Below are 23551 nucleotides of genomic sequence, written 5' to 3'. Positions count from 1 at the left end.
CCCTCACAGACAGATCTGCGAAGTTATGATCTGTTGTAAGTGGGAGGAGAGAAAGAGATCAAGAGATGGATAAAAGAGGATGATAGTATTTAAAACTTTAAGCACCCAGATCATCTCAGTCAGCCGCAGCAGACGATGAGAGCCACTTCCTACCTCATTACTCTATGTGTATGTTTGACCTGATTTCTTTTTAATTCCAGTAACATTCCCTTTATTCCTGCATGCATGATTACCTGTTTGTGTTGCTGTCTTGTGTGTCTGTGATCAAGATTTTGGAAGAGATGTCAGCTGTGTGTGTTTAAGCAGTAGACGGTGTTAAAGCCATCAGGGTGTTTTTAGGATGTCTTTCCATGTAGGTTGAGTGCTTTTAGGTAAAAACAGTGGGTGACCATGTTGGATCATCTCAGAGCTCGGAGCAGGAGTCTGTTCCCCGGCAGCCGGGCACAAGCTGTCAAAGAACCACATGACTACGTGGACCTGAGCAACACTTTTGTGAAGCCATGGAGCTCCATGCAGGTCAGACACTGCTTATTATTTCTTTACTTCACTTTATTACATTTTAATGCAAGGGTAAGTTTTCTTGACTTGAGTTTTTTTTGTGGTTTTGCTCAGCCTTGTCTAATTCTTGGAGGCTATATGGTGTCATTTCTGTTCCAGAATTTCATTGCTGATTAAATTATGGATGATTTTGTTTCATGCAGGACCTCAGCAGGGACATCTATGATCTTTACACTGAGTACGAAGAAGAAGAGGACGATGACCGATGTCTGGTGTCTCAGTCTCACCTGCTGCTCTCTCCAAACAAAAACTTCAATCTCAACATCAATGTTGGAGGAACGGTAATTAAGATCATTTTTGATTTTCTAAAACCTGGACCATATTCATATGTAAGAGATAAATGTACAAATAGTTTTGGAATTTCCCATGGGATTGCTTCAGACTGCAGCTGCAAAATGGGCTGTAATCTCCATGTACAAATGTTCAAGTCACGTCCACTAAAGGGGAACTGACAGTTTGACACTGCCAGTCCAAATGTCTGATATTAAAGAAGGATCCTCACAGAGAGGCCTTTATTCGAAGCTAAGATGCTCTTTTGGGAAAAGAAATGGCTCAAGAATTGCTTGGTTCAAGGCTGCCATAAAAAAGTAACAAAAATGGCAATTATACTGCACAGAAGACACACATTTCTCTTTAAGAGTGGGCGTTTTTTTTCCTGGTTTATGACTTCAATCACTCACCGGTAAATGAATGAAGCTGAAACACCAGTCAGCATGTTCCAGTCCTGAAATGTTAAAATTTGCAGTTTTTTCTTTATTTTGTACAATAGACCTTTTTCTAAGCCCTGCTCCCTTAGTTCATTAGGGTTATCAGCCCGTATTAATTTTGTTGACTAAAATATGACTATAAATTTGACAAGACAAAGATTGGCTTAAAATAAATCTTCTGTGATAAAAACCCAGAGTACGTTTTAGTTTGGATGTTTCACCCTTGTATTAATTTTTTAAATTAATCATGGTCAATATAATTTGACTGTTTTGACTGAAAAAAAATACAAAAAAACTTTGAAGGTCTAGTCACTGGTTAATCAGTATTCCTGGCTACCATTACACCATGAAGACAAAAGAACACCCCAAGCAACTCAGAGACAAGGTGAAGGAAAAGTATGGGTCAGATGGTGGATACAAAAAAAATCTAAGGCACTGAACATCCCCTGGAGTTCAGTAAAATCCATCATCAAGACATGGAAGGTAGATGGCACATGTGTAAATCTGCCTAGATCAGGCCATCCTCACAAACTGGGTGACCGTGCAAGAAGGAGACTAATGAGAGAGGCTACCAAGACACCTATGACTACTCTAATGGAGTTATAAGAAGATTTACTTTCCAGCAAGACAATGACCCGGAGCATAAAGTGAAAGATAAACAGAAATGGTTTAAAGACAACAAGGTAAATGTTCTGAAGTGGCCAAATCAAAACCCAGACCTCAATTCAAAAGAGAATTTTTGGCTGGACTTGAAAAAGGCGGTTCATGCCTAATCCCTCTGTAACCTGACAGAGCTTGAGCAGTTTTGTGAAGAAGAATGGAGTAAAATTGCAGTGTCCAGATGAGCAAGCCTGATTGACACCTATCCACACAGACTCAGTGCTGTGATTACAGCCAAAGTTGCAAAAAAGCAAAATTATGTTGACCATGATTGATTTACAAAAGCAATAAAAGGGTAAAACACCCATGAGGGGTGAACACTTTTTATAGGCACTGTAATGATAATATCTAAACATGTTTTATGAAGTGTTCTGATGTACTGTCCTCTTGCTTCCCTCTCTGCAGGTGTACCACCTGCCCTACAGGTTAGCTGCCAGGTATCCAAAGACAAGGATCGGAAGGTTGGCCACATACACAGACCACAGCAGGAAGCTGGACCTGTGTGATGACTACATCGTCCAGAGCAAAGAGTTCTTCTTTGACAGGGATCCTAAAATCTTCCACTACATCTTCAACTTCTACAGGTTCAAAAAAAGTGTTCATCTTTCAGTCATAGAAGAAATTAAAGGTTTTAAAAAGGAATGAATTGATTGTTAATTGTCATTCCATCAGAACTGGAGTGCTGTGCATCAAAGATGAGATGTGTCCTCGAAACTTCCTAGAGGAGATCAGCTACTGGGGCGTGAGGATCAAAAACAGTCAGCGCTGCTGTCGGATCTCCTTCGAGGAGAGGCAGGACGAGCTGAACGAGCAATTGAAGATACAGAGACAGTTGATTAAAGAGGTAGGATGGCTGGGTGCATATGCAACAAGATAAGCACTTCCCCAAAACTAAGAAGCTGGTTCTTAATCGCTGATTTACTTTTTGCATATCTACATCAGCAACTTCAACTTCCAGTGGTCTGATAACTAATCATGGAGAAATAACAGGCTTCACCAGAAACTCATCATGTCATGTCCATGTTGTGTATTCATGCTTTTACTTGTTTATTAGCAACCATACCCTGCAGGAGCATACTACAGACCCCCTAGTGTGAGTAACTGTTGTTTTACCTACCAATCCCCTAAAAACGAAAATTTGTTTCTTGCCAATTTAAAGGAGTAATTACCATTATTGCCCATTATTAAGGTCATCTCAAATTATTAAGAGCCGTCTAATGTCACTTCCTGCTCTCTGGAACAACCATACTCCCATTTGGCCGCAAACAAGCCATCTGACAGAATGGTAATAGATTAGAAAACAGCAGTAGCAATGCGCCTAAACACTTCTGCATTGCCTTTTTGCGCTTCAAATAATTTTTTTTTTTTTTAAGATTTTATTTTTGGGCATTTTTGTGCCTTTATTAGATAGAGGAGGACAGTCAACAGTATCGGAAGTAGGTTTCCCATATGGATGTGTAATACTGTATATCCCATGCAATAGATACACAAACAGGGTGGAACAGATGCAGATGTCAAAGCAAGAATTTGTAATGCCAGGGCAGCATTTATTCAGCTCAAAATCATCTAGAGCTCCAGAGAGATCTCACAGCACAATGATCTGGCTTTTTAATTCAAACATAAAGTCCATTCTGCTGTAGGGTTCGGAGACTCAGAGGATGACAAAGACCACCATGAACAAGAGTCAGACATTCATTAACAGCTACCTGAGAAGAATCCTCCAAATTCACTGGCCAGACAAGATCAGCAACATCGATCCCTGGAAGATGACCCACCAACTGCTGGTAGAATTTCTTGGAATCCACTATGGAAAAGAAAGCGAGGCCAGCCAAAACACTTGGGGACGAGGCTTCCAGGCTGACACTGAAAGGATGGGCTTCACCTGGAACCAACTAAAAGTTCAGGCTCAGGATGGAGGAAAATTAAAGGTGGAACACGCACGTCAGTAGATAGGGTGCTGGATCCAAAACGATTGTAGTACGCAAAGAGAAAAGGTCCGCACACCAATGAGCTCCCATATCAGGTGTTTATTAACAAGCAAGTGAGATTTTGAGCCAGTGTGCTCTTCTTCAGACTAGAGGCTCAGGCTCAGGATGGAACACGCTGGAGGACTCCCATCAACAGCCTATACCCCAATAGGGGGTTATGGGCCTAAGTAAGCCACGCATATATGAAATAGTAATCTGGCATGTCAGGGCCATTTGTCCAGTTTGACAGAGACAGTCTGAACAGACACTTATATACACCTATAAAGTCCCTCCCTGGCCACTTATGTGCTCCTAATAACTGTTAAACTGCATGGTTTTTCATATTTTAAGCTTTTGAACCCTTAAAGACCTTGTCTTTCCTATTTACCTCCATTCATTTTGATAGAGCACTTTCAACCAGAAAGAGGCAGAGCTGGCATCATTAAAACAAAGAACCTGGATTGATTTCTCTTATCAATACTTGTACATTTTTTGCAGATTTATATTTTCCAAACTAATTAGCTTGTAATCATGGAATTTGTGAGAAAGCAATCCCCCTTATACTCAAGCACAGTCTCACAGAGCTGCTAGTGTTGCTGCAGACTCTTAACTCTGTTTTCAAAGTGAGTCATTATTCTGTTACCGGCTACCGAGACTGAAGATGATACCTTGCTAGTAACCGTGCTACATTATTGAGCAGATAAAACAGAGCTGCTAGTTCTGCTCTTGTCCCAGTGTGCAAAGATATGACAGTATTATTGGACAAGGGGGAAGAAGAACAAATAATCTCATTAGCTAAGTTAAGCTACATGAGTCCTAATGTTTTTGAACTTTTAAACACTATTTCTCTCTCTGTCCCGTCCCAACACCATATGTTTAAAAAGACATCACTGTCGTCATTGGTTCGGCAGCTACTATTTTTATTAACTGTGACATTTGTCTGTAATCTGCTGGCTCTTTCTGTCCGTCTGACCTACATTATAAATCACATCTGCAGCATCTTAACAGATGGAGAAAGGAGATACAAGCTCTTTCTTGGCTCAGATTTAGACAGATGTTCCTATCGCAGAGGTCTAACTCTGAAGCAGTTTCATCTGCACTCTTTTTTTCATTGTCTTTTGTTGAGTATTTTATTCCATCATCCCTTTTTTGTTTGAGTTTAAAGCTTGACATTCTGCCCTTGGTTAAAAAGAAATGTGGTAGCATTTTTATGTTTTTGCAGCAGGCTTTGTTTTGAAAAATGTTCTGTATTTGCCCAGTCTTCTTATGAGTTTATCTACTGCAGTCAAAAATGGTTTTTACTCTTTCGGTCTCTTACCTCGGTTATAAATCTGTGTCCTGCAGGTGGAGATGGAGGAGAATGAGGCGTTGTTTCACGACATGGCCTTTGGGTCAACCAGAAGGAAAATCTGGAACCTGATGGAGAAGCCGTTCTCTTCAATAACCGCCAAACTGATGGGCGTCGCCTCCTCGATGTTTGTGCTCATCTCACTTGTGGCCATGACGCTCAACACTGTGGATGAGATGCAGTACAAGGTGGGTTTCCCTTTTCATTTTGTGTGTTTAAGAGAAAGAGAGAGAGAGAAGAGGGGAAAGGGCTTATCAGTTTTGGCTAAAAATGGAAAACCGTTCTGTGGTCAGATGAATCAAAATTTGACATTCTTCCTGGAAACCACTGATGCTATGTCTTGTGTACTAAAGCTGAGAAGGGCCATCCAGATTATTATCAGTGCATAGTTCAAAAACCTGCATCTCTGGTGGTATTGGGTTACATAAGTGCCTATGGTGAGCAGCTTACACATCTGGAAAGGCACTATCTTGCATATTTCAACACACAATGCATACCACACATGCATCACAACAGCATGGCTTCACAATAGAAGAGTCCAAATGCTGAACAGTCCTGCCTGTAGTCCAGACCTTTCACCCATAGAAAACATTTGGAGCATCATAAAATGAAAAATCAAGCAAAGAACACCCAGCACTGTTGAGCAGCTAGAATCCAACATCAGACAAGTATGGTACAACACTCCTCTCCCAAATCTCCATTAACTGGTCTCCTCACTTCCAGATGTTTACAGACTGTTGTTAAAAGAAGAGAGGATGCTACATGGTGGTAAACATGGCCCTGTCCCTACTTTTTTGAGTTGTACTGTCATCAAATTCTAAATAAGATAATATTTTTCATGAAATGGTAAATGTCTCAGTTTCAACATCTGATATGTTGTTTATGTTCTATTGTGAATAAAATATGGGTTCATGAGATTCTGGTTTTGTTTACATTTTACACAGCGCCCCAACTTTTTTGGAATTAAAACAATACACTGCTCTCTGTGATGAAGTTTTTGATGCTTCTGAAACTTTATTGATGAGATATGTATGTAAAAAAAGCCACAGGGAAAAATGTTATCACAATAAATATACTGTATTGGTGCATGTCCACTTTAGGCTTCCGTACAAAGGATCCAAAATTATTTTTTTCTTTATGTTTTACACTGTTCAGTCCAGTCCTTTTTTACTCCTGGGATCATTGTCTGTTCTTGTCAGACTAACATAAGTCTGCGCTGTACCACAGCCACTTTAGGGAACTATTATTTAGCATTTATAAATAATAAAACCCAAGAGAAGCTCTACAGTCCTGTCTTGTTCTAAATCCTTGTTATAATCTGCATGGATACAAAAGTAGGTCATTTTTTCATGTTTGAGCATTTGAACCAAAATCATCTGAGTTTCTCTGAACAATAAAGATAAGATGTAGAAACAGCTACTCAGTTTTTGGTGCATTTTCCACCAAGTGGTCCAGTTTGTTTTGAAATAGAATTTAATGATTTGCATTTCTCCCTGATCTAGACTGTCCTACATTTTAGGACCCTTCTGTAGGGGTATCAAATGTGCCTATCTGTCCCTAATGGGTAGAGATATATAGACTGTTAGCCTTCATCCCCCGGTGAACATTTGCAATGGAAATCAACCAAATTCAGTGTTTACTATACCAAACTGTGCTGAAGCAATGATCATATGGTTCAAAATCATTTTAAGTCACCAGTATAAAACTGATTTTCTTCAGACGGCATCAGGACAGCCCAGTGGCAGATTCTACGGCGAGCACATGGAGACTTTCTGCATCGCCTTCTTCACCCTGGAGTACGTGCTGCGCCTGGTCTCAACTCCAGACATCAGGTGTTTTGGACGCAGCATGCTGAACACAGTGGACCTCATCGCCATCCTGCCACACTACCTGCAGATGATCCTGGAATACTTTGAAGACGAGGACATTCACCGACACGCAGGGGACATTGAGACGGTGGGACGGGTAGGAAAGGTAAGAGGGAATATAAAATTACAAAAAAATTTGATTTATGGCACATTTATTGTTTCTTTATCTGTGTTTCCTCTCACCTTCAGCTGGGTCAGGTCTTGAGGATCATGCGTCTGATGAGAATCTTCCGGATCTTGAAGTTGGCGCGTCATTCGACAGGACTCAGAGCGTTTGGCTTCACACTAAGACAGTGCTACCAGCAGGTACGAATCTGTTCTACAGTGTGGGCCAATAATGCCAATTACAGGAACTGAGCTTGAATTTTCAAACCTTAGATAAGTGGGTCCAAAAATGTTCTATGAGTTCCATTAGAGGGGTGGTTTAGTAAGTGTTTAATGTGTAGAAGTATGCAGGACTGTGTTTGTTTTGTAGTTTTGCTTTATTCTCTTGAGTGCAGTTGTGAATGTAAGGGGGTGAGTTAATCTGAGTCAGGGCGTAAATTTGACCACCACAGGTAAACTGAAAACCTGAGTTTCAAGTTTAAACCTTGGCATAAATGACTTAACAGACAGCTTTACAATTATGAACTTAACAGAACAAACTACTACTTCAAAACAGTCATTCGGTATTCCAGTCACCCAGGTTGTGAGAGAATATAAGACCGTTTGGGCCGTAATTTGCCAGTAAAATGTGTTTCCAGTTTTAGATTAAAAATAAAAAACAAAAAAACAACTTCATTCATAAAGTTTGGCAGTTATGTTCATGAAATAACCACATTACAAACATGACGGACTGAGTAAAAAAAAAAAAACAGAAAAAACAGAGAAAAAGATCAGAGATCTAGTCTGGCATTAAATTAGATAAAGACCCATTTAAGAAGTTACAGGAAAAGTGGATTGTTTTAGCTTCGTTAGCTTCAGTCAACGCTAACATAGCTACGCTAGCTGCATAATTAACCTTACTATATAAGGCAATGTAGCTATCTTAGCTTTAGCAATTTTAGCCTTAGCAATGTTAGCTTTAGCATACATATCTAATACTAATGTAGCTTGTGGATAAAGTACCTAAGTAGCTTACAAAGCTGGTTTGTGAGCCTAGCTGTAGCTACGTAGGCCCGTTACCTATAGCTAAGTTAGCTTTGGCAACACAAGCTTTAGTACAGTACATGTAGCTAAAACTAACTTAGCAATGCAGATAATGCAGAAACGAAGCATTGTAGCTGCTTTGTGATCTTTGGTTTTGCTAAGTTATCTACAGTTTGTAGCTTTTGCTATAATCAAGCTACCTAAACTACACTTGCTTCATTAGAATGTTTTATTGGAGGAAAAACTTTTCCCCTGTAAGCAGACTGTTTACTCGGCTTTATTAAAGTTTTGTAATCAGGTTTTGGAAGTCAGGTTTTTAACTTTTAACTTTTGGTATCATTGCGGTTACCTTAACCCTAATCTGAAGTTTTATCCAATTTTATTTTCTCGGTCAGGAAGGTGTTTAGGCAAGCCCAGGCTTCACTGGAGTTCAGATTTAGTTTGTTTTGTTTTCAACAGAAAAATAACTAGTTCCATTCAAGCTTGCAGGTGTAGGTCGGCTGTCGAGTCTGGTAACTTATGTAAGTCAGAATGCTCTTGTTCTGTTGTAGCCATAGACTGTAGAAAGAACTGGACAAACCCTGTGTGACGTCAGCCGTCCGCTTACAACAGGCGGAATCAAACAGCTCTGGACAATCCGTGGCAGCAATCCATGGCAGCTTCCATATTGAAATCGTGGTCTCAACTGAATTTTGGATCAACCTAATGTCCCACCCACTAAGCCCAACTTTTTGTGAGCTAGCTAGCTAGCATTCTAGTTGACAGAAACATAGCCTCTGCCTGTCAAGCTATGTGTCAATTAAATGAGATGCAGTGCGCCATGACGTTCATCCTAAATATAATCTAAACCATTGCGGTACAAAAAAATTCAACCCCCTTACAGTGGGAGCACATGAAGACATTAGCTAATGAGGCATGTTTGTTTTTTTTTTTTGCTTTTTTTAGACCAGTTTATTTCTAGTGTAAAAACCAGCTGTTTAACAGGTGTCCAGACGGGACTTCCAGTGTTCCTGCAGCCAGCCTCAAGTGGACACTTGCGGTATTGCAAATTTTTTGCACTTCCGCATTGGCTTTATTTTTCAGGACCGGAGGTTGCTGCTTGGTTGTAGCCACCATCTACCTGAGCACTGTGACATCATTTAAAAGGTGACACACCAGCGGTTTTTGCATGCACTTAAAGACATGTTGCGTTGAAGTCTATCAGACTCTTGGTGTCATTTAAAAACAGCATTAACACATTGTTTGCTTCCCACATGGCAGACACTTAAAACGAATTCAGACAGAAAAAAATGAAAAAGAAGAGTAATGTGTAACTTCAGTACACGGTATGCAGCTACTATTGAAAGTGTCCAAAATGAGGCTATATGTAAAGAGTTGATAAAATTATTAAATGTATTTTCTCGTGTATTTGCAGGTGGGTTGTTTGCTGCTCTTCATCGGTATGGGAATCTTCATGTTCTCAGCTATGGTGTACACTGTGGAGCATGATGTTTACAACACGAACTTCACTTCCATCCCGCACTCATGGTGGTGGGCTGCTGTGAGTTCACAAATGCGTAGATTATATAAGCAGCATTTCAGCTAGTGTTATTTATAAAGAAAAAAAACAGAAGCTTGTAGTCTGTCACAAAAAATAAAGCTACCAAATAGCACCGAATATTCAGTTTAATAATGGCTATCGCTGGAGAGGTTTCAGCTTTGTCAATATAAATTATTTGTTATTACGGAAATCTTGTTCTAATAAATGAGGTACTTTTGGTTGAGAAAAACTAAAAGGCTGGCTAATGCTTCTTTTCCTCCTACCCCCAGGTGAGTATTTCAACCGTGGGCTATGGTGACATGTTTCCAGAGACCAACCTTGGCCGAATCTTCGCCTTTGGCTGCATCTCCTTTGGCGTCATCCTGAACGGGATGCCCATCTCCATCCTCTACAACAAGTTCTCTGACTACTACGCCAAGCTCAAGTCCCACGAGTACACCGCTGTCACTAAAGCTCGGGGGAAGGTGCACTTTGCCAGGAGGGCGGCCAAGAAGCTGGCTGAGTGTTGCGAGGACGCCGTTCAGCCGAGGACGTCTCACCTGAAGAGAGGAGAAAAAAGATTAATCTACAGAAGGAACTTTCAGGACAACAGAGACTTTGTGGACTAAAGAAGTTAAAAATGGACCAGTGACATTCTGTGAAGCTCGGGAACCAGAAAAAAATGTTAAGTCAAAGTCTGCTAATGAAAGCACTCTATCATCAGTATAGTATGTTCTTTAATTTTGTTGACTGGAAATTACTTAAAACAAGAAAATAATTCAATTATCAGTTTATTATCAATATACATTGTCATCTCTAAGATTTAGCTAATTTTTTTTCTCTATACTTTGGCAGAAATAGATTTTCAGGCTAAAAAACTGCATTTTTGCACAGGATTGTATTTTAATAGTTGCAGATTTGGGCTCTCAGAAAATTACCCTATTTTAGTTTGGAAAGCTGACACTGCATGTTTGCCTTCTGTTAAAAAAACCCCACAAGAATAACGTATTATAATCTTTTATTTTTCCATCACATTCTTTTAAACAGAATACCAAGTCAAGTTTGTAAAATGTTAACATAAAAATCTGAAAAAAAGGGATGGCAGGATTGAACCTGAGTTGCTGTCATAAAGCACTGAGATTACAGAAAGGTTTGCAGCAAGATTTTAGCTGTATGGATGAAGAAACATCTCAAAACCTTAAATTTAGAAAACCAAACCTGTCACTATGAGGACGGATATGTTTGCTGTTTGAATTTAGATAACTTTACTGCATAAAATCTGAATTATGTTTCTCTATTGTAAGAATTTAAACTGCATAGATCTCTCCTTGATAACAATCTGCTCATTTAAACTAATTTTTTGTTTTTTTAAAAATCGATTTACAACTGCTGTTTGCACCAACACTAAAGAAATCATGTCATATTCATCATTCGTCTGCTCCAAGTACCAATATAAGATTCCCTGAACTATACATTTTCCTCATTTTAACATGTAAGCTTTCAATGTGTGACAAGTTTTTTCAAATTATAAGTTGCAAACCAGACACAGACTACATAGAAGTGATAAGAAATAATTTCTACTCATTAGGAAACTCAGGGAAACTGTGCTTCTCAGTTGTTGCACTCAGATTACTTCAACATTATTTCAAGGACAGCATAACCTGCACTGTTCAGGCTGTGTGTATATGAATCCCTTCACACAAAAGGGACGTCTCTGCATTTCAATCAGTTTTCAGGAAGCTTCATTTTTCCTCCAAACAGAAATAATTCAACATGTCCACACATCCACCAGGCACAGAAATGTCTCGCAGGGTTTCAGGTTGTATCCTCTAGATGCAGCTTGCAGATCTGCAGGAGTCCAATGACAGCAGCACCACAGGAAGTGATGTAAACAGTTTGTCTTAAATAAAAGTCTCTACTTGTTTAGATTCTCCAGTAAGATCTCAGCTCCTTTGTTGTTGCTGAAGCTGCTGAGCTCTGATTTGAGGGACTGCAGCGCTTCCTTCACCTCTGCAGACACGGTCTTGTCACAGCTGTTCAGGAGGCTGAGGAAGAAAAACACAAAGGTTTTAAAAGGCTGACTTAGCTTGTGACTACATGCTATATCTCTCACAGTCTTCAGATTGTAAAATGTTGATCATCTTTTATGAGACTTTGCAAAAAAAAATTCTCAGAAGGTAACTGGAGAACTTTTCTCTGTCATATTTGTAACGGGCCAATAAGAGCGCCAAGACAAAATGAGGTTGGAGGAGTGTTGGGGTTAAAGAAGACTTGAAACTACTGTTTCCATAAAGCCATTGGGAAAATGTTTCCTAAAGAAATAAATAAAAATAGAAGAATGCTCTTTTGGAAATCTTAAATACACTCAGGCTATTTTTATAACCAGTGGCACTGCCATCTGCTGCTCATTCATAAGAATGCAGCTTTGAGACCCACAGGCTTCACTTTAAAAACAAGAAGGTATCTAAAGTTCTCTTCTACACTGTATGAAGTACGTATGTTCACTAACCAGCAGAGCACCATGGCTCCTCTGTTGACCTTGATCCAGGTCTTCAGCTTGTCTGTTCCCACTGTGTCCACCAGAATTCGTCCAAACCGCTCTAAGAGAAAGAGAGAGATGCAGAGATCAACATAGAGAAGGGAAGAGAAACAGAGTTTCAATACGAGAAACGACTTTTGTTTTTAAAAATGTTGACTTTTATTTAGCCTAAAGAGACCACAGTGCTGTCATCCCGGACATCAAATGTTAAGTTTTGGTTTTCTCTGGACTAGTTTCACTGCTATTTGCCAGGAAAAAATGTTATTCAACCAGTTTTAAGTACAGTTCCTGCCCTCTTGTGGCTGTTTTTACACTGAGTCCTCAACAGTGTGAGACTGGCAAGCTAGCAAATTGTTGCGTTTTAATCGTCAGATCATCAAAAATCAAGATTTAAAAGCAGAATGACAACTACTGTATGAAAGCATTTTAGTGCAAAAAATTAATTTTAATATAATATTAATCTCTTGTAGTTGCATTTCATACTAGTCTGACAAACTCAAATTAACTATAAACTGATGGGCTCATTTAGAAAGCTACCATTCAAGGGAATTTTTGAAGCGTGGCCTTGAACATAAAAACTCTAGAGTGAAACAAGGAGATTTACTATAGTTCTGTACTGGCATTTGCATGGTCTGCAGTTAAGAGCCTACTGATTAGACGCCCTGTAGCTGTGTTTGTAGTTTTTTACCTTCTTTTCCAGCCTCTGCCAGCGTCATGTCCTGCTCTATAAGCCACTTCAGCACCAGATGTCCTGCAGGATGTTCAGCCATGTGGAGCTGCAGCACAAACACAAATAGTTGAAAGTAAACTCAAGATTTAGGTAGTTTTATTTTGATGGGACACCACACTAACAAAGGGCGAGTATAGTAGTAATATAAGGACATCAAATACTAAAAAAATACAACAAAACAAAAGAATAAGGGTCAAGAAAAACATAAATGTTTTAGGAGGATGAACAGACAAACCACTTCAGAAGAGAATTCATCTCAATTTAATTACATCCATTTCTCTCTGGTAGCTTTTCTGTATTTTTTTAGGTATTTAAATGAATAACAAGTACTAATGATTCAGAAATGCTCCAGCAGATTGCCACAGCCAGCAGCTGGGATGTCTTAAAACTGATTCTGGGGCTGCTTGGTTAACACTGAACTACAAGCTCTGGTTGTTTAAAGTAAAAAAATTGAGACTCACACTTAGAAAAAAATAACCTGTGGAACCCTAATTTCTACTGAGTGATTATTTTAACATGTTTTTGTCATGTGACATCTGTTTGACCCTTAGAGGGCCATTTTGTGGCTTTTTGGACATTTTTTTGTTTTCTTTTTTTGATTATTTTGGTTGTGTTAATACTAACAACATACCTTTAGGAAGGTAATTTTGAAATTTTAATAAACGAACCAGTAAGGGTTCCAAATATATAAAATAAATAGCTCTGTGAAAAGGTTTGTACACTTAACGTATACGCTCAAAGTGTTTGTGATCAAAAATGCCCCATTGAAACCAATTAGAACCCAAATTTTGATCCTCCAGCTAATGCAGCAAAAAAACACATTGTTTTTATATTACACTTTCATTCTGGAATTAATGCTTCAAATTTTCCTATTAGACCCCAAATTTCAGCCATTTCCCCATATTTGGTTTATGGAGAAGTAACATGTTTTTTCCAGGTTTTCTACAGGGGCAGTATTATAATGATTTATTAATATTTCATAATTAAAAATAATATTGTATAACAATAAAAGTGGTGGCTCATTATTTACATTTTCAAGGCTGTGTTCACCTTCAAGAAAATCCAATTTGTATTAAAGTTATTAAAAAAAAAACATTTTTATATTTTTACATTACAAAAATTGGGGCATTCCTACAATTCAATGGGAATTTTAAGTGTTAAATTCCTAAGGATCAATCAGGCCTGACCTGACTTGATTAAAAATTTCTGCAAAAAAGAGGATTTTTTATATATTTTTTTATTACTATTCTATATGGCATCCATTTTGGTTACTTACTCTCTGAGTGTGATAAAATCTTTTTTTTAAAAAAATCAATTAACAAGGCTGTGATAATCTCCCTCAAGTAAATCCAATTTGTATGTATATATGAAAAATATTCCCTTATTAGTGTCTTGTACATTACAAACAGAATTTGCTCTTGAACTGGCAGTTAAAGGGTTAAATTCCTTAAATGTAATTCATATCTGATTTGTATGATCAGGTCTGATCTTGATAAAAAAAATCATCAATCAGCAAAAGAAGTAGGACTAAAATGAATGTATATTGTTTTATTGTTATTCATGTATGCTGCCATTTTTGGTCACAAACACCCAGAGTGAAACGATTTATTTAACATCGTCCAAAGGTCAAAGTTCATTATTCAAACTAAACTAAATGATATCTGGAGAAGTATGACTCTTTAACCTCTGGATGTATTTTATAGAAAAGCAGGATTAATGCCAAGAAGTAGGCTATAGTTTTATTTTCCTTTGCTTAATTGAAAACTGTACATATGTTTGTGCCCATGAATTTCTTTCCCTAAACTTCACAAAAAACACAGAAAAACATTCTACCTGTCCTTTGATCCCTCCTGGCACTAACTCCTGATTGGCCAGCTGAGCCACAGCTGTCATGGCGGGCTGCAGATCTCCGCAGGCTGACGATAGGATGTCACTTACAGTGACGCTGGTCGCCTTGTCCATCACCATGGAGGAGGCGTTGTTACAGAGATGCTCTAACAGAGTGGGGGAGACGGCTTCCAGCAGCTCCTTTCTCCTGATCGCCGTGTCTTTTTTACTAAGGGAAGAAAATAAAACATATGCATGGGAAGGTTTTAAAGTGAATGTCCAACCTTACACCTCTTCCTTGCATGCAGCTAATGAGTGAATTAAAGCAGATGAAGTGTGATGGACAGACGCCGCACGTAAAACCATGGCTTGGTGCTGCTTGTGTTTTCTTCTTCGGCAATACATGTGCAGATACACAAAACTTGACAGAACCAGTCCCGTGTTTGTGTCTTTTTCGCACAAGGGACAAGTTTTTAGACTTAAGGCTAACACAACAGGTAGGCAGAAACAACCTCCTAGAAAAATCATCATGCATCACTTCCAGTTTGAAATTAGACCTGTGCAATTTAGGAGTAGTTAGTCTGGAGTTTCTTCAGCTGCAGTTCAACATCTTTGTAAAGTTTAAAAAGATAATAAGTGGGGCTTAAATAAGACATTTATTACCTGTGTTCGTTCCCGTCTCCTTGCTCCAGCACCTTGATGATCTCTGGCAGCAGGTGAGCTGGATCTCTGGGGCTCAGCAGGTACGACAAAACCTTCTTACCATATTTGTTACTGATGACCTCATCCAGAGATGCCAAGATCTCCTAAACAGGCAGGAAACACAGGAAACCACATTTATAGACTCTGATTTTCGGAAATCTTCAAATTCGTATTGTGACCTGACAGCTATGCAAGTTATTTTCATTTCACTTTCAAGAAAACTGCAGTCAATAGTTCAGTAATCAGGACTTTTACTTTGTGAGGTATCTTCAAACCACGTAACATAAAACTTACTGAGAGCACGGCCTGCTTGACCAGCTTTGTGTCATCCACACAATCAAATATGGCTAAAAGAACCAGGTGACCGAACTCCCCCTGAGGACAAATAAAACAACAGCCCAAACTTTGATAAAAGGAGCTATAAAAGACTTTTTCCATTGATAAACTACTAGACAATGTTAAATGTAGAGTAATAGGGCTTTTTTTTTTCCATCCAATGACCTTTAAAAAAGTATTACCAGCATGTTTAAAACAAACACAAAAAAAGCATTAATTGAACAGAGCAGCAATGAGACCTCACCGTGGCAAACTTCACCATGTACGTCTTCATGGTTTTGATGACAACTTTTCTGTCCTGAAACAAGAAAAATCAAAATTTTCCTTATAACAAAGAAACAAAGACACCGTATTATAAATGTATTTTTCAACTCAAATTCTATTGCTGTTTTTAAATAAAGCTACTAATATGTGAACACAATGGCAAAACAATTCACCTGCCTTGTGTAATATGTGTTTGTTAGTGTCAGCGCCAGGTTTTAAAGACTGAAAGAATAATGGCTAAATCATCATATTTAATCTAAATTCATTCTAATTGAGACAAAACTTAAAAAAATATATTATTATTTACACTATTTACATTATTATATGTATATATCATATATAATAACATTACATTATACATTACAATTACATTATTACCTCCGCCAAGGAGGTTATGTGATCAGCAGGGTTTGTTAGTTAGTTTGTTAGTTTGTTAGCAACATAACTCAGAGGGCTATGGACAGATTTTGATTAAATTTTCAGGAAATGTCAGAAATGGCATAAGGAAGAACTGGTATCACCGTCTGGATCCAGGAAATTTTTAAAGGATTTATCACTATTGGGAGATAGGGCTAATGGTGGAGGTCTGCGCTCTCTGAGTGCTTTTCTAGTTACATATTATCATTATTTATTATTAATTTTATTATTTCATTTATTTATTATTATTATTATTTTATTTTTCATTTACAAATTTACTTTTTTTATAATGTAATATTTATTTTATTTTATTACTGTTAATTAAATTATGATCTATTACTTTTAATCATTATTTATTTATTGTAAGATCTGATTCAAGAAGTGTTAAATTTTTTTTTTTTTTTTTTTAGATGTATGAAATGGTGCTTCACTAGCCAACATATCAAAGCTTTAAAAGCTAGGAAAATGAAGCCATAGCAAATATGTAAGAAATACCATCACAGCGAGCTGAAATACCGATGTAGGCACTGGTGGACTATCTTTAAAGAAAGACGGCTGAAGAAATGTATGTGTGAATGTGCGAGTTCAGACCTTGGACGTCCCGTGCCACAGACAGTGCATTGCCACTCGTGCTCCGTCGTGCGTGTGAGCCATGTAGACGACTGATTCTCTGATGGACTCGATCATCTCCTGTTCAGAGCAAAACAAATCAGATGAGACAGGACAACTTTTACTTTTTTATTTGCATGTATTTTGCTCTTGCTGTATTTGTTTGATTTCACATAATACACATGCTAAGACGTTGCTGCTATTAAATGAATTAAATTTTATTTATTTATTAAATAATGTGAGAAGAAATACAAAATTACGAGAAGCTCACCGTTCTTTGTTTTTCGGGAGAGAGCAGGAAGAAATCCAAGAAGACTTTGTGGACCAGAGAGTGTTTGATGACCTGTTCTCTAAAACACAACAAAACAGACATATTTAATTTCACATTTCATTTTTTATTTAAGAGATGTCAACAGGCTGCATGGTTCTTCTTCCAAAAGAATGTCAACCTTAAAGCTTTTCAAATTTTAACCCAAGTGCTGTTTCTTTAAAGGGGACAAAAACAACAACATTTATTTACAGCATGAATTTATTTTAAAGATTTTCTCAACATGTAGAAATCTAGCACCTCTCTGTACATCAAACACACAAAAGTCTCTGATGTTGACCCAATAATGTCAATATGTCTTAACAGGCAGGTCTTTCCCCACAAAGATGAATGAATTTTAAGTAAAAGATACTGTTTTCTTACTTCTGAGCCATGGGTGTGAGGATCTGCTTCATCTCATCGATGATGTTGTTTAGTTTGTCCGGGTTCTCCTGAGCGACCTTCTCGATGGTATTACACACAGTCGACTGAACACAGACAGAGAAATGATTGGTTGAAGGTCTTTTAAAACACTTCCAGTGCAGTGGTAAGGAGGCATGTGTTCATGCGTACCTTGCACACAGTGAAGGTGTTCCCGTACAGCTCCTCAGTGAGCATGAGTCTCTGTGCGAGCACAGCTTTGTCGTTGTAGGCGTACTCAATAATAGACGAGGCGGCAGCATGCCGAAGCATTGGACGCACATGACCTTTGAAAGTTTGCATCACAGCGGCAACAACCTCCTTGTTACTGCAAAGGAAGCACAAACGCACAACTTAGTCACAAAAAATTAAATATCAGCTAGACAAAATTGTAGAAACAAGAAAATAAAAATCCTGAGAGAAAACATTAATTGTGCTATATTTAGACAGCTTTACCCTCAGGTTTGTGGTTTTTTCTCACAGACTCACTGTGATATCTCAAATGTTTTCAAAGAACAGACTTTGTAAGGATGTAAAGACTAAATCTTGGACTTGTTTTTGTCACCCTCTCAGCTGATAATATTGTCAAGAGACACAGGCATTATGTTTTTTGATTTAGATTCTAGGAAGTTAAATTCTTGATCTAGAAAGTGTAGAACTTTGGGGAGCACCTTTGGACTAGCAGTCTAAGGTGCTACCCCTGTGCGCAGGCGGCCTGGGTTCGAATCCAGCCTGTGGTCCTTTACCGCATGACTCTCCCCACTCACTCTCCCGTTTCCAGCTCTACCCACTGTCCTCCTCTATCGAAAAAAGGCATGAAAAGCCCAAAAATAAATCTTAAAAAAAAAAAAAGAAAGTGTAGAACTTTTTGAGAACATACAAATGCATTATGTAACTCTCCTGGTATTTTTTTAACTAGGTGATTAATATTATTTGTCAATATATAATTTGTATATAGAATTAAGTCTAAATAATAATAAAAGATTACGGTACAGAAATGCACACTAAGTTAATAAAAAAATCAAGCTTTCCACTGAATAATTAATGATAAATGGACTTTAAACAAGCAACATATCTGGAAAAATAATTTAAAAAATGCCATCAAATACTTCTCCACACAACAAAAATGTAACATTTTCAAGTTTCTAATTATATTTTTTACAATGAAATCTCTTTAAACATACCAAATCACCTCTAAAATTTCCTGTTTTATGGTTATAATACTGAGCACTTGAATTCACATGCATTTATATTAGCTATAATTATCACAGCTAGGCAACTACATCAAATAGAAGGGTGTGTGATTTGCATATTTGCATAAACATCTGCTAAAAGAGAGCAGGAGAAAAAAAGGTATAAGCTTCGAGTCTACTCACCCGTACATCAGCAGCTTTTTCACAATGTGTCTGCCATACTGTGACTTACACAGAGTGATGGTGTCCTCTGTGGGTGAAAACAAAACAGAGACAGTTAATTCTTGTTTATTAGTTGCATCACTATGAGCCCAAGTCTATCAGAATAAAAGCCACAGCTTGAATTCCTAAACTTTATCTGAAGTTAAAAGTGCATGTAACCGCTGTGCCTGTAATTTGAAATTGTTCATTCCCCACATCTGGAAACACAGAACAGTTGTCTTTAGCTAGCTAACATGCAAAAAGGTGGTACACATGAATCACAGATACACTAACAGATTTTTATGAACAGATGTGTGCACCTTTAATCTCCTCAAACACTTCCTGTCTCTGTTCATGGCTGCCGAACTGAATGAAACACTGCAGCACTCGCACAGAGTCGTGAGCAAACGCCATCTGGAGGCAGAAATATAAACAACCAAGACAATCAAGATACAACATGTATAACTACAACAACGTGGGACTGATCCTGCCCGACTTCTCAACTACCTTTACTGATTTTTTATATTCCCAAACCTCAGATATCAATATTGGAGAGTTAAATGTTTTAATTACTGATAGACAAAAACAAACCTGCAGTGAGCTGGAATCATCTTGAAAGATAAACTACTAAACAATACAATAAACCTCTTTGAATTGCAACATGTGCTGTAGTAAAGTTAAAACATTTACTAGTCTCCAGAAACTGCTTCATTAGAAAACCTTCAAAATAACTCCCCCACTTAGTTTGACTGACAGGACATGTGCTGGCATTTAACAATAAAAATGCATATGCTTTTTTTTAAATAAACACATTTGTAAAGAGGGGGAAGGTGCTGCAGCTGATCAAATGTCTCAAAACCAAAAAAACCTTCCAGTAAACAGAGAAAACCAGAGAGGGAGACTCACCTGTTTAATCTTTCCACGGAGCAGGTTGTGAAGCTCCTTCATCAGTTTCTCCTTCAATTCTTTTTCACAATTCTTCCTGTGAAGTGCAAACATCACCATCATGTTAGTCAAAGCAGGAAACTGTAGATTCTTATACTAACATATTTATAAAACAGATTTGATTGATTAGCTTCTTGAATGTCCTCCACACATCAGAATTTCTTTGAATAATCCAAATTATAGACTTTATTTGTCATGCAGTCAAACTCTGAAAAGCTACAATAAATTCTTCTTTAATCTCGGAAGCCTTCAGCAAGCATTGTCTGTCGTATTCTGACAGTCACTGTAGGTCTCTGGAAAGAGGCATATTGTTATTCTGATGACGCTTTAAAAAAAAAATCAGGTAAAGCTTCCTTTTCCACGTGGCTTTCATGTTCACACTGTAAATGCTCTCGTTTCTTTGTCCATACTATCTAGAAGAAGCGGCATGCACCTTCTGAGTTTCTAAATAACAGTGGAAAGTAAGTAAAGCAGCAGTGCCGACTTCTGCAGTATAACCTTAAAACTACACAAATTTTAGTGATTCATTCGCCACTGAGGGAAATTTGCCAAAATCTGCCAAGAGAATATCACAATGCATGCTTGAAAAAAAGGAAAAAGTCATGCTTTAAGCAGTAGAAAACAACTTTTAATGGTTATTTGTTGAATGAAGATTAGTTAGAATATCTCTGATGCTTTTTAGGCAGTCAGGGAATCTAAATGCTGATTGGTTTGATACAGAATGTCAAGCAGATCTTAAGCATATGTTGCTGAAATTCCAGATCCCTGTGAGTGCGTACCTCCTGAGATCTCCCCACATTTTCTTTGCTTTACAGATGATCTCAAACATGTCTTTCCTCTCTGCCTGCTGTCTGCTTGTTTTCAAGTCCTTCTTCCTCTGCTGCCTGTTCTTCTTCAGCTCCTCTTTAGTCAGCTCCTTTGTTTTTGGATTAAACTCCCCTTTCCTCATCTTTTTGGCCACAGGACCTGGTGGTACATACACTCACATTAGGGCTCTTTTCATTTGTTGGATTTGTTCAAAAAGTTCTACAGAACAAAAAGCAAACTGTTTACTTACCATCACCTTCTTCCTTGTGTTTCGCTTTAAAATGTGGCATTTTCCTCTTCTGTGGTCCTTTCCCACCTTTGGAGAAAGCAAACTTTTGTTGTTTCTTGCCTCCATCACCATCCTTCCCTGGTCTGTTCTTACGCTCTGTGTTGTTGTACGGTTTGAAGGGCTTTTTACCACCTGGCTTACTGCCTGGTTTTCCACCAAGTTTGGTCCCTATTGAATCTGGAAAGGGGAATCATTTTAAATCACAGTGACAAAACCAAAACTGATGATGTATCAACCATGATAATGTAAGCTGGAACTTACCCTTTCCTTTCTGTGTGAACTTTTTCCCACCTTTGGGAGAGAAGGGCTTTTTGGATTTGGCCTCCATTCTAAAATGCATCAAACACACACAAAAAAAGGAAAACATGTCATGTTATACATTGTCATGACCACATAATATTGTCACATATTTACTATCTATATATTGAACTTCAATTTGTATAGGTATGTGTCAACAGTAATAATAATAATAATAATAATAATAATAATAATAATAACAAACGTATATATAGAAATACATGTTAAGACTACAAAAATCAGTCATGAACTTTTATTTTGGTAAGGATGCACGATAATGTCGACATGATATCGGCAGTTGTTTTTGACTCTTGTTTTAGCAGCACCCTCAGGTGCTGACAATCAGATGCCTATTTTGGCACCGGTTATGTTCAGTGAAGAGTCCAGATTCTGCCTAAAGAAGTTGGATCGTAAGGTCAAAGTGTGGAGACATTGCAGAGAAAGCTATGCTGATATCGGCACAGATAGAGTAAAATATTTTGGTGGCAGCAGTGTGATAGTGTGGTGGCATCTCCCTCACTGGAAAAACAAAAACTTTATATTAAAACGTTATATTACTGATAAGAGTTAAAAAAGTATGAATGCAGTAACACAAAATCATATATGTGACAGACAAATGTTCTGTTACCTACCATCTAGACTATGAGGAAGCTGGATAATTAACATGAAATGAATTATGGAGAGGGGATGAAAATGATTGTGTGTACTCCCTCCCACTCCTTTTTGGATATGTAAACAAAATTATTGCTTTTGACACAATTATTTCACTTTGTTGTCTGTGTCGTGTAATATTATTATATCTCTATGGCTATAATTTTCTCTTTTTATTTACTCCAAATACATTTCAAATTTCAACTGTTGTCTCAAAGATTTTTGAATTAGGAGGAACAGTTATTTTATTCCTCTAAGGGAGTCAAATATAGTACGTGGAAGTTGGATAGCAAAGAAAGAAAGAAAACTAGGTTAACCACTACTGTATGCAACACCCAAGTAAAATTCACTCCTAAGATGTAAACTATACCTGATATTTATGCTGGAACAGCACCATTTATTCATTAAGATTTATTAGGTTTGTCGGTTATCGTCTAATAACTGAGGCTGGTTGTTTTGAATGTTTTGCCCAGTGCTAGCGAAGTTAGCTAATTCTATAAACAACCCCTGTCAACAGACATTTTTATATTATTGGTAGAGCTAAGCGCATTTGTCTTTTATCTGTACTGCCAACGAGAACAACTACAGGGTTTACAACATTTATTCTGTTACTCACATTTGAGATGTACTCACACGCTGCCACTGCTCAGTCCCATGTGTTCTTTGAACATAACAGTTTACGGCACAATACCTCCAATGAAACTGAACGCTCGCTGCCGCAAAATATGTTACTTTACGACAGTTCAGTTCTACTAAGAACTAGCCAGAACAACTCTGGCAGTGCATTAGACATGCAGTTAATCGAGAAAATGGTTAATTCTCTAAAAATAATGAGAATCCCAATTTTACTAAGAACATTATTTGCTTCGTTACAGATAAAACAGCGAATTTAGAGGGGCCATGTTTGTCATAAGAGCCGTTTTTTGTAACAATTCTGTTATGTTTTAATTTCTACAGTCTTTTTAAAGCCTTTCGATGAAATGTAAAATTTTTAAATTATTCATCTAAAGTTTAACTCCACTTTATTTAAAAACGAAGCAAATACGCCGTCAATGAAAGAAAATAGACAAAAACTTCAATAACCAGAGTGCTTTGCAGCGGTTTGCCTTTCATTGTTGCCTGGCAACCTCTCCAAACTCAAACGGACTTATGAAGAGTCTGTTTAATAAGAAGGTTACAGGTACTAAACATAAGACAAAGTAACTTTAAATTCGAGGCTTGGTGCGAAATAATTGCTGAATAGGCCAATAACCTTTTATATT

The 23551-nt window shown here is 37.8% G+C and overlaps 2 protein-coding genes across 3 annotated transcripts; one reads left to right on the top strand and one right to left on the bottom strand.

Annotated features, from left to right (window-relative positions):
- Positions 1-390: 390 nt before the first annotated feature.
- Positions 391-10384, top strand: kcnv2a (potassium channel, subfamily V, member 2a). The gene is made up of 9 exons (XM_041811138.1): positions 391-516; positions 702-839; positions 2331-2509; positions 2598-2769; positions 5237-5428; positions 6960-7214; positions 7298-7414; positions 9651-9776; positions 10046-10384. Exons 1-9 carry the CDS (start codon positions 391-393, stop codon positions 10382-10384), a joined length of 1644 nt encoding a protein of 547 aa, XP_041667072.1.
- Positions 10385-10756: 372 nt separating this feature from the next.
- On the bottom strand, positions 10757-22966 carry pum3 (pumilio RNA-binding family member 3). Of its 2 annotated transcripts, none has more exons than XM_041810085.1 (18): positions 22906-22966; positions 21603-21670; positions 21303-21518; positions 21025-21211; positions 20207-20282; positions 19621-19714; positions 19283-19349; positions 18060-18234; positions 17871-17974; positions 17451-17529; positions 17162-17260; positions 16134-16187; positions 15848-15928; positions 15515-15657; positions 14858-15080; positions 12983-13070; positions 12265-12355; positions 10757-11800 (listed from the first exon to the last, which is right to left on the bottom strand). In XM_041810085.1, exons 2-18 carry the CDS (start codon positions 21667-21669, stop codon positions 11671-11673), a joined length of 1974 nt encoding a protein of 657 aa, XP_041666019.1. In that variant the 5' UTR covers position 21670; positions 22906-22966; the 3' UTR covers positions 10757-11670. The 2 variants fall into 2 exon arrangements, with proteins under 2 accessions (XP_041666019.1, XP_041666017.1); XM_041810083.1 differs by having other exon boundaries at positions 22923-22964.
- Positions 22967-23551: the final 585 nt, after the last annotated feature.

Source organism: Cheilinus undulatus, linkage group 17 (assembly GCF_018320785.1).
Source record: "Cheilinus undulatus linkage group 17, ASM1832078v1, whole genome shotgun sequence".
Lineage (NCBI taxonomy): Eukaryota > Metazoa > Chordata > Actinopteri > Labriformes > Labridae > Cheilinus > Cheilinus undulatus.
Note: the sequence above shows the minus strand (reverse complement) of the source record. Positions and strands in the feature narration are given on the sequence as shown.

Bases quoted from the DNA above. Each gene is read 5' to 3' on its own strand.
- kcnv2a (XM_041811138.1), top strand. From the start codon at position 391: ATGTTGGATCATCTCAGAGCTCGGAGCAGGAGTCTGTTCCCCGGCAGC. The intron at 2,510-2,597 runs GTTCAAAAAAAG...TCATTCCATCAG, and splicing joins TACATCTTCAACTTCTACAG to AACTGGAGTGCTGTGCATCA. The intron at 7,215-7,297 runs GTAAGAGGGAAT...TCTCACCTTCAG, and splicing joins CGGTGGGACGGGTAGGAAAG to CTGGGTCAGGTCTTGAGGAT.
- pum3 (XM_041810083.1), bottom strand. From the start codon at position 22,960: ATGTTCAAAGAACACATGGGACTGAGCAGTGGCAGCGT. The intron at 19,715-20,206 runs GTGAGTCTCCCT...TTCTGCCTCCAG, and splicing joins TCCGTGGAAAGATTAAACAG to ATGGCGTTTGCTCACGACTC. The intron at 19,350-19,620 runs GTGCACACATCT...TTTCACCCACAG, and splicing joins AGTGTTTGAGGAGATTAAAG to AGGACACCATCACTCTGTGT.